The 10365-nt window shown below is 46.7% G+C and overlaps 1 protein-coding gene across 7 annotated transcripts in view; it reads left to right on the forward strand.

Annotated features, from left to right (window-relative positions):
• Nucleotides 1–8500, forward strand: part of LOC143335367 (triple functional domain protein-like) — a 65189-nt gene extending 56689 nt beyond the window's left edge. For 4 of the 7 annotated variants that reach the window (XM_076754744.1, XM_076754748.1, XM_076754749.1 and 1 more), the window contains 18 exons: nt 14–83; nt 177–266; nt 375–467; nt 661–711; nt 817–894; nt 983–1177; nt 1384–1564; nt 1658–1924; nt 2055–2521; nt 3279–3526; nt 3797–3938; nt 4030–4057; nt 4166–4328; nt 4424–4545; nt 4650–4728; nt 4865–5065; nt 5176–5314; nt 5729–8500. In XM_076754744.1, the coding sequence (XP_076610859.1) occupies nt 14–83; nt 177–266; nt 375–467; nt 661–711; nt 817–894; nt 983–1177; nt 1384–1564; nt 1658–1924; nt 2055–2521; nt 3279–3526; nt 3797–3938; nt 4030–4057; nt 4166–4328; nt 4424–4545; nt 4650–4728; nt 4865–5065; nt 5176–5314; nt 5729–6280 (3166 nt within the window). In that variant the 3' untranslated portion in view covers nt 6281–8500. The remainder of the gene's footprint in view (nt 1–13; nt 84–176; nt 267–374; nt 468–660; nt 712–816; nt 895–982; nt 1178–1383; nt 1565–1657; nt 1925–2054; nt 2522–3278; nt 3527–3796; nt 3939–4029; nt 4058–4165; nt 4329–4423; nt 4546–4649; nt 4729–4864; nt 5066–5175; nt 5315–5728) is intronic. The other 3 variants (XM_076754746.1, XM_076754751.1, XM_076754747.1) reach the window with 2 other exon arrangements.
• Nucleotides 8501–10365: the final 1865 nt, after the last annotated feature.

Raw genomic sequence — 10365 nt, forward strand, 5'->3', positions numbered from 1 at the left:
TGCCTCTGTTCAGATTCTTTCTTGGGGAGTTGGAGAAATGTCTGGAAGACCCCGACAGACTGGGGCCACTCTTTCTCAAACAGGTTCATCCACAGTGAATTGCCGACTTCTGCTTTATCTGCGTATGCCTGTATACATTTGGTCATGTCGCTATCGTGTTTGCTTTTTGTGTCCAGGAGCGGAGACTAAACATGTATGTAGTGTACTGTCAAAACAAGCCCAAGTCGGAGCACATCGTCTCAGAGTACATTGACACCTACTTCGAGGTATGAGCCACTTATTTGGAAGAATTCACCCTCTGAGATACATCAGATACTGCACATCTCCATTCAGCCGTCATCCTCTCAAGTAAACTCTGACCTTTGACTTTAAAGGACCTGAAGCAGCGGCTGGGACACAGGCTACAGATCTCAGACCTGCTCATAAAGCCAGTCCAGAGGATCATGAAGTACCAGCTGCTGCTCAAGGTTGGTCTGAGGGTGCCAGAGCTTCAGCTGCTGCCTCTGCTCACCTTTAAATTACTTTTGCCATTTGATATCATCCACATTAATGTACAGTGTGTCATCACCTGCAGTCTGTACATATACATCTCTGCAACTGCTACTACTAATCTACACTTTTTTTTTTAAATGTGTAAATAGTTGTTTTTTTCTGTTTTAGGATTTCTTGAAACACTCTAAAAAAGCTGGGCTTGAGTCTGTGGAGCTGGAGGTAAGATGATTGACGATGATTGATGACATATTGCTTCACTTATATTCAAGACAACCATGTTCAAGAACCCCGTCAACCTTTTTGCTCATTTGGTGACTCTTACAGAAAGCAGTGGAGGTCATGTGCATCGTGCCAAAAAGGTGTAATGATATGATGAATGTCGGCCGCCTTCAGGGATTTGACGTAAGAATTCACTTTGAATTGTGATTCAAAGCGATGCTGCACTCATCAACACACCTGACATTTCCCTCTCACTCGTCTCCCTCTCCAGGGGAAGATCGTGGCTCAGGGACGCCTTTTGCTGCAGGACACGTTCATGGTGACTGACACACCGGAGGGCGGGCTGCTCGGCCGGATGAAGGAGAGGAGAGTCTTCCTCTTCGAGCAGCTGGTCATCTTTAGCGAGCCTCTCGACAAGAAAAAGGGTTTCTCCTTGCCAGGCTTCCTCTATAAGAACAGCATCAAGGTAATGGACACGCAAGAGAGGCGTTGCTGTGTGCTGTGACATTATCAGTGAGGGATGCATGGCTGTCGGTTAAACAGCCTGCAGCTCCCTCTGGTGGAGAAACTGAAGCCTGTGAAAAATGAATCCGTTTGTGAGTTCCTTGAGTGAGTTGCAAGCTTTACATCTAAAAATGTACATGCTCTTTTGTCTCCTTTTGCGCTCTGTAGGTAAGCTGTTTGGGTCTGGAGGAGAACGTGGAAGGCGACCCCTGTAAGTTCATCCTCACTTCTCGGTCGACCAATGGCGCCATAGAGTCCTTTGTGCTTCACTCCTCCCACCCAGGGGTGCGTGAGGTCTGGACCCTTCAGATCAGCCAGATACTCGAGAGCCAGCGCAACTTCCTCAATGGTATACACACACACACACACACACACACACACGTTTTATAGGGAGAAGTGATTGCTTCATGGGCACCCTCGCCTCTGTTGTACCATGTCACAGCTCTGACCTCACCAATAGAGTATCAGAGGAACCATGTGGGAGCGAGCGGTGGGCCGTGTGTGCCCAACATGGGGGCACCGGCTGGAGGCAGCAGTGGGTCCAGTGCGCCCCCTGGAGTTGGAGGTGGAAGCTCTCAGGGTAGCGCCATCCCTTCAGGGCCCCAGGGTGGCTCTCGTCGGCCCTCCAGGATTCCCCAGCCTTCCCGTCTGCCCCAGCCCCTACGCCACCACCCTGGGGCTGACCCCGACGGCCCCAACAAGATGTCAGGTATGGACCATCTGTTTGTGTTTGTGAAGGCTTTTTTTGGCAATGAAAGATGTGACTGAGGTTTAAGTTTCGCTCACTTATGATCCAGGCTTGTGCCCATGTGCTCTCACTCTGCCCCTCCTCCCTCCAGGGGGTAGCCCACAGGGCAAGCGCCCCATCCAGACCCAAGAGGACCATGCACACACCCCCACTCCTGCCAGCGCTGTTGCCCCTATTCCCCGCGCTGCGGTTGGGCCCCTGCCCTCGACACCCTCTTCCAAATCACGGCCAGGAGCCGTGTCCCCTATGGCCCCACCCCTGGCCACTCCTGCCTTTGGCAAGGACGGCCTGCCTCCTCCCCCTCCCAGCCCGGGCCAGAAGTCCGGATCTGGATTCTGGAGCTCCATGCCGAGCTCTCCAGCCAGCCGGCCTGGCTCGTTCACCTTCCCGGGGGAGGCGGCAGAGACTCCGACCCGTCAGAACTCGAACCAGATCCAGACCGGCTCTGGATCTGGGAGCCAAACCCACAGACACTCCACGCACAGCAAGGAAGCCGACCGCATGAGTACGTGCTCATCGGCCAGCGAGCAGTCCATCCAGTCCACCCAGAGTAACGGGGTAAGACTACTCGCTGCTGCGCAGTGTTGCACCGACTAACACCGAGGCAGAGGGACGCCTGGGCTGTCCTGTCTGCCTGCTGTCTCCTGTCCTGCTGCAGCCAGCTCTACTAATCTGTCCCCTACTGCACATCTCTGACAACCTTCACTGCTCTCCAACATCATCTTCTCTAGCTTTCAGTGTCTGAAGAACCTCTCTAGTGGACCTCAGTCAGCTCTTCAGTGGTTCCCTTTCAAGGCTGTCGCTTTCTTAACTCTGACCAAGCTTCTACTAACACCTTGACTTCCTCTTGGCCATCCTTCACCTCCCGCTGTCTTTATGGTGTGTCACTGAAATGTACTTTTCCTGCAACTAACCTCTGACGTTTGTGACGCGTCTACAAACGTCCTCGACAGAGATCCTCTCATCCAGTCTAACCTTCCTCCTCCTTCCGTGTTTGCCTGGAGCTGCAGAGCAAAGACGAGTGACATGGAAGTCTTCCATCTTATTCTTGCCTTTCTTCATCCGCTTTTGTTTTTTCTCCAAGAAGAAAATAATGAATTGCACTTCATTCTCATCCTTTCTGAAGACTTTATCAAGTGGACAGTAGTCAAACATCTGTGTCCAGTGTTTGTCCTCTCCGTCAACCTTCTCTCTCACTTTTTCCTCGCTGAAAGTGTCAGATTTCTTCAAATTTTTTCAAATGTATGATAGTACACAAAAGCTGGGTTTGTACTTCCTATTTTCCTCATTCCCGTGTTTCCTCCCTGTGCTGCAGAGTGAAAGTAGCAGCAGCAGTAGCGTATCCACCATGTTGGTGACCCAGGACTACATGGCGGTGAAGGAGGATGAGATCAGCGTCATTCAGGGTGAGGTGGTCCAGATCTTGGCCAGCAACCAGCAAAACATGTTCCTGGTGTTCAGGGCGGCTACCGAGCAGGGCCCTGCCGCCGAGGGCTGGATCCCCGGATTTGTGCTGGGACACACCTCGGCCATCGTCCCCGATTGCCCCGAGGGATCCATCAAGTAAGCGCTCTGAGAAGTTACAAAAGGATCTGTTATCTTTACCGTCTCATGTTTATCAAAGCTTCATCCACGTTAGCTGAAGTTAATCTGAAGAAGAAGAAGAAGAAGAATTACATATTGTGGCAGTCTATCCTTGGGTGCATGGGTCACGCTCACACCTACTTGTTTAAATAGATAGATAGATACTTTATTCATCCCCAAGGGAAATTCACATTTAAACAGTGTTTAGTTAAGCACTTTGATTTGACTTGTTCCATTTTGCCATCCCAGCAGGAAGTCGTCGTCCTGGCACACGTCCCTGCGCATTCGTAAAAAATCTGAGAAGAAGGAGAAGGAGGCAAAGAAAGAGACCAAGCTGGAAAACGGTTACAGGAAGTCCAGAGATGGCCTGGCCAATAAAGTTTCTGTAAAGGTGAGTTTATCAGTATGTCTGAGGACACTGTGCTATGCCTCTGCTCCACAGTACATTTTTCACTCTGACCTGCTTTGTTCTTTCTCCTCAGCTTCTAAACCCAAACTACATCTACGATGGTGAGTTACTTGGAATTATTTGTATTTGAAGGTTAACATAACGTACAGCAAAATCATTTCTGTATATTATCAATTCATTTCAATTCTTTACCTTTTTTGCTCTTTCAGTTCCCCCTGAGTTCCTCGTACCTCTGAGTGATGTCACGTGTGACAACGGAGAGAGCGTCACCCTCAGGTGTAAGGTCTGCGGTCGACCCCGGGCCACGGTCACCTGGAAGGGCCCCAACCAGAGCAACCTCACCAGCAACGGACACTTCAGCATCGCCTACAGGTGAGAAAGCCCAGTCTGAATATCGCCTTTTGGTTTTTGCGTGGCACTATGAAATAGCGTTTAACAAGAAGCTAACACGTTCGCGTTTATTTCAGTGATACGGGCGAAGCGACGCTGCGGATAATCGGTGTGGCCTCTGAGGATGATGGCGTTTACACTTGCGTTGCCACGAACGAGCTGGGCAGCGTAACGTCGTCAGCCAGCCTCAGAGTGCTAGGTAAGAGTGCAGGTAGAGAACAAAATACACCGTTATCATGTCCTTCACAGAGGTTACTTGACCAGCGTGGACATCAGTTGAACGTGTTGTTGTTTTTGTCTCAGCTGTGTCCACTGATGGGATCAGAGTGAGCTGGAAGGACAACTTTGAGTCTCACTACACTGAGGTGGTTGAACTGGGCAGGTAATAGACTCCTTTTGTTATGTCTTTTCTCCCTGATATGATTGATAGGTGTTTGACTCATTAAATGCCTAAAACGTACCACAACAGGCGGTCTAAAAATTGTTGTCCGAACGTCCGTCTTCTTTCCTATCACCAGGGGTCGTTTCTCCGTTGTTAAGCGCTGTGACCAGCGGGGCACCAAGCGTACGGTGGCGGTCAAACAGGTGAACAAGAAGCTGATGAGGAGGGACCGGGTGACTCAGGAACTCAGTCTGCTCCAGAGGCTGCAGCACCCACACATAGTCAGCCTGATAGACACGTATGAAACCCCCAGCAGCTACGCCCTCGTCCTGGAGATGTGAGTACAGGACAAAAAAAAAAAATTAAATGAGCTTGATCGGCCTTGATTAAGGTCACATTTCTTCCATCTGATGTTTAACATTCGCGTTTGTGATGTTTGTGTTTCAGGGCTGATCAAGGTCGCCTGCTGGACTACATCGTTAGCTGGGGGAATCTGACGGAGGAGAAAGTGGCCTGCTACCTTCGGGACATTTTAGAAGCTTTACACTACCTGCACAACAGCAGAATAGTACATTTGGACATAAAAGTATGGACTTTCACCGTAATGCTTTAATTACTGTGCTTGATTCTGTACGTGAAAAGCTCTGGTTATCTTAGCTTAGCTCTGACACATGCACTCCCCCATAAAACCAATAGTCTTTTTTACACTTTTGATTTTGCACAAATTAACAAAACATAAAATATTAGTGAGCATCAGAGGAGCTGATGGGGTTATATTACCTGCAGACAGAGCCAGTTTCCCTATGTTTTGAGCCTTTATGCTAAGCTAAGCTAGCTGGTTGCTTTACCATACAGACATGAGTGGTATCAATCTTTTCATCTAGCTCTCTGCAATAAAGCAAATAAATGCATTTTCTCAAACCTGGAGCTATTCTATTAAGATCATGGTGGTTGTATTTGTTTTTAAGACTAAGGGTGACGCCGTTCTTTCTTTCCCCAGCCTGAGAACCTGCTGGTGGCTCACAGCTCCAGCGGCCAGCCAGCGGTCAAACTCACAGACTTTGGTGATGCTGTCCAGCTCAACAGCACCCACTACAGTCACCCTCTGCTGGGCAGCCCTGAGTTTGCCTCCCCAGAGTTGGTCCTTGGAGAGCCGGTGTCACTGACCTCTGACCTGTGGAGCCTGGGCGTGGTGACCTACGTGCTGCTGAGCGGCGCCTCCCCCTTCCTTGACGAGAGCGCCGAGGAGACCTGCCTGAACATCTGCCGGCTAGACTTCAGCTTCCCCAGGGATTACTTCCAGGGCGTCAGCCAGGCGGCCCGGGACTTCATCTGCCTGCTCCTGAGGACGGACCCAGGCAGGAGGCCTCCAGCCGGGCTCTGCCTCCAGGATCCCTGGCTGCAGGCCGGGCCCCCCGACAGCCGGGCCAGAGCAGAGGGCTGCCTGGACACCTCCCGCCTCATCTCCTTCATAGACAGGAGGAAACATCAGACTGACGCCCGGGCCATCGGAGGAGTCAGGAGCTTCATCCAAAGTCGCCTTCAGCCCTGAGTTTAAAGGATTGGATGCACAAATCCTAACCAACCTTCAATCCCTACTGCCTCCAATCAGATCACAGCTGACAAAAACCAGACGAGCTGGACTTACTTCAGTTTGCCGTCCAGTGCTGAGGCTGTGGGGGCTGCAGGTTCTTCTGGAACTGAGCATCTCGATGGTCCAGATGTAAAAAGAAGGAGAAAAAAATGAATGCTGATCTTATCCTCTGATTTACTAAAGTCCTGTAGTCCTTTCATCAATTAACCTGAGACCTTTGAGGGTCTCGAGCCAATCAGAGCCCTGGAGAACAGAGTTCTCACCAATCACCTAAATTCATGGATGCTCTTGTCTACTGCTGCTTGCTGGTTTCAACTCAAAACCGATTTTGTAGTTAAGTGAACAAAAATCCCAAAAAAAAACAAACAAAAAAAACAAACAAACATTATGACGTAATTTATTTTACTTTGCAAGAGTTAAAGCTGATCAGAGGAGCCAATTGATCGAGCCTTGACACCACTGCACAGACGCAGAGCTTTCAGGAGAAAGTGATGCTAACGAAGCTAGCGATAGCGCTGAGAGCAAACTGCCCTCCCGCTTGTCGCTAGAGGGACACAGACGTTGTGTGTTTTTGCTCTTTTACACTAAAACTGTAACTCAAACACTTTTGAGCAGCAGCCCACCCTTTCTTATAGAAACAATGTATACGAACAACAGTACTGTCTCGACATTTCCCAGAAGAAAAAAAAAAAAGTTATCGTAGAAAACGCTCATCAGTTGAAAGTTGCTGTGCTACTTTGGACTCAATAGACACCCGGAGACAGTGACTGAAGTTCTTGACTTTGAGACATTTATACGTCCGATCAGAGCTTTTTGATGGCTGCGCTTATATAATGTACCTTAATCTAAGATACCATGATGACCATGTCGCGAGTAACAATGCTGCACTGTCCAGTCTGAGAAGAAACAATAGACATCCATCGTTTGCTTTTCCTAGAACAAAACTTGTGTTGCGCAGATATGAGATGTTTAAGCCTTACCTTGTACATAGACTTCTGCCTTCTTTGCTCTCACATTCACAGTGGACTCGTGCTTTGGGGACGGCGGGACACGAGGCCGCCGGAGCCCCCGCGGCAGCAGTGATTGCCAATCAGATGGGAAAGAATGTGGAGGCAGAGGAAGACAAATTACTGTAAATGCACTCATTGTATGTTATGTTTGATTATCATGTGCAATGTTGCGGCTTTAACATTTTATGCAACTATTTATGAAGACATCTGTTGTATCTGTAATAAATCTAGAGAAAAAGCATGTACTTGGTACTGCAAGCACTGCTGGTAGTTTGTGTTTATTTGATCTTTGGAGTGTTCGGACTTCCGCGCCAGGCCAGGTTAGAGGTCACAGTCTACAATCATTATGGTTTGATCAAAAATAATTTAACACTTTTTGTACTGTATGCCTCTGTAGTATTGGTACACCAAAGTTGCTCTAGCTTTATAGTACTTAATAAATAAAAAAACAACAATGTTTTATTGTGATTATGTTTCACTTGAGTTAGGTAATCTATGACCATGTGGAATGATTGTTTACACGCGATGTTTAGTCTCCTGTGCTCTTGATTGAAAAAGGCAGGGGATGAGAGAAAGACGGTGGAGCATTGCAGTTTCATTTGAGCAGGAGATTTTTTTTTTTTTTTTTTTTTAATGCATCATTTACTAAATGGTGTTCTAACTTTATGTACAGATACTTATTGCCAAAATATTGCTTCCATAAATCCCTGTTCCTTAGAAAAACTGCCCTAAAACAGTGACTAACCGGTGGTTTTGATCAGTTTGCTTTCCTGGAAATTAAAAACACAAGATAGCTGTGCTATGACCGCTTCACCACACATTCATCCAACATGGGGTCAGACTGGGTCACCTTGGAACGGATTCTACCAGGAACAGACGTCACAGTCCTCCGTTACCTTTTTATTTATTTGAAAGGTGTGCACAGGCCATTAAAAACAAGGAAACTTGGACTGGATACCTCAGTTTAGGTTTTTGTTTGTTTGTTTGTTTGTGTTTGTTTTCCATTGTTGTTTGTCTTGTCATGTTTGTTTCATTTGTTTCATGTTTGCTATTGTTTTGTTTTTTTTTTATCTTTGCATGTATATTTCTTTGTACAGATCATACATAGTTCCTCTTGTAAATACTCATTTTGCCATCAGTTATTTGAAAATTAAACATAATGAACACACCTGTTTTACATGTTGCTTCTTTTACGGTGATTTCATTCAAACCCAAACGGAAATTCAGCATTTAACCATTCATTTGAGTTTTGATGAGTAGATAAAAGTTTAGTTCTTGAGGATATGAGATGAGAGCCCAGTCAGTGCTAGATTTAAAAAGTGATACGATGACACTAGATCCAGTTATTTCAGAGATAACAAAAGGTATGTTTGAGGTCCTTTAAAAACCACTGCATAGTTTGTCCAACAGAGGGCTGATGAGCTTTGCAGCTGTCCCTCTCAGGACGTGTGTGACAGATGGACATATGTGAAGTGTTGGGTCGCCACCAGCTTCCAGAGCAGCTTCACTGCTTCTTGTCGTAGATTCAAGCGTCTGACCTCTCACAAAGATATTTCCTTATTTGCTCTTTGGGTGATGACATGTCAGCATGTGATTCACATCATCGTCATCAGACCGTTCAGAGAGCTGCTGCTCTGTTATTCTGGGTTTTCCTTTCATTTGTTCTTGGTAAAATTTCTTCTCTAGCCTGATTTAAGGGATGTTTATTTATATAATGAATTTATTTCAAAACATGATCATATGACTGTCTTCAAAAATCCACCATTGGTCTGTCTCTATTCCAATGTGACTGACAAATTTGACCTCCGGCAGGTGAGAGTGAAGCAACCTCATGTTGCTTTGCTGACTGATTAAAGTAGTTAAAAATAGGAATTGAGAAGCTGAACAGTAAGGCCTTCTGTTATCTAGAGTTGGTTCTAGTCAGAAATATGGTCTGCACTGCCCTCAAGTGGCTCTCTGCTAACAGTAAAGGTTGCTTCACAGGCCTCAGAGATGACGGCTGGGTTAATGACATTTTCTATGCATAATTGGAACTTTTTTTCTATATTTGATGTGTTCCACCCTTTAAGGTCCATAAAGGGGACTGTTGACCAGGATGACATCAACATCTATTCATCTCGTCTCTCACAGCCTGTCAAAGCCGCTTGGTGTGTGACACTGACATACAGAGTGAAGCGCTGACCTTGGATCTGTGGAAAAGAGATAAAAATGTGTTCTTACCTTTAGCTTCCTTTGACTCAGCTGGACTTCCTGCGTTCCTTGTTTTCCACAATGCTTGAAGTCTGGTCAAAGCAGCTCCCTCACATGTCTGAGGACACGTCGATAGTTGGATTTCACATATTCGTGAGGAGAAAAAGATTAGAAAACACAGTTTCAGTGCAGCTGGTTTGACATTGGGAGTGATGGTTCAGGTATCCATACACTGTTCAGTTTGCCTGCTTCAGCCAACCACACTATTCAGATAATATCTTTATATTTCTGCCTTGTTAGTCTGGACATGTTGGCCAGCCTTGAAGTCTCACAGCTGATGTGAGAAATGGGACAAACACACACACCTCCACAGAGCCACACGTGAACAACAGCAGCAGTGAGATGTGGTGATCAATGACCGCTGAGGTTTCAGGTGTGCAGAGCAGGCAGCTTTTAAACAGCTTAGAGGTGCTTGTTCTTTGCTTTAGCATTTCAATTTCATGCTGCTTTAAAGTTACACTCCACTACACGTCAGAGGTAAATATTGTACTTGTAACTGCACCACATTCATCTGACAACTATGGCTTGGGCTACTTTAAAGGTTGAGATTTTAATAAAGAACATAAGCTCCTCACAGACACTCAGCAGACCTTCTTCACGGCAGGAAACACACAGGTGTAATTTATAACGATGGCTCACTGGACAGACAGAGATGAACACTTACCTTTTCCTGCTGTGACAAGTCAAAATGTCCCCTGTGTAAGAAATCAATCATCGGAAATTAAAACAGTTGTTGTCAGATGCTTATGAGCTGTCAGAGACTTCTCAGATAGTTTCAGCTGT

This window comes from Chaetodon auriga, chromosome 17 (genome assembly GCF_051107435.1).
Source record: "Chaetodon auriga isolate fChaAug3 chromosome 17, fChaAug3.hap1, whole genome shotgun sequence".
In the NCBI taxonomy this organism is placed as follows: Eukaryota; Metazoa; Chordata; class Actinopteri; order Chaetodontiformes; family Chaetodontidae; genus Chaetodon; species Chaetodon auriga.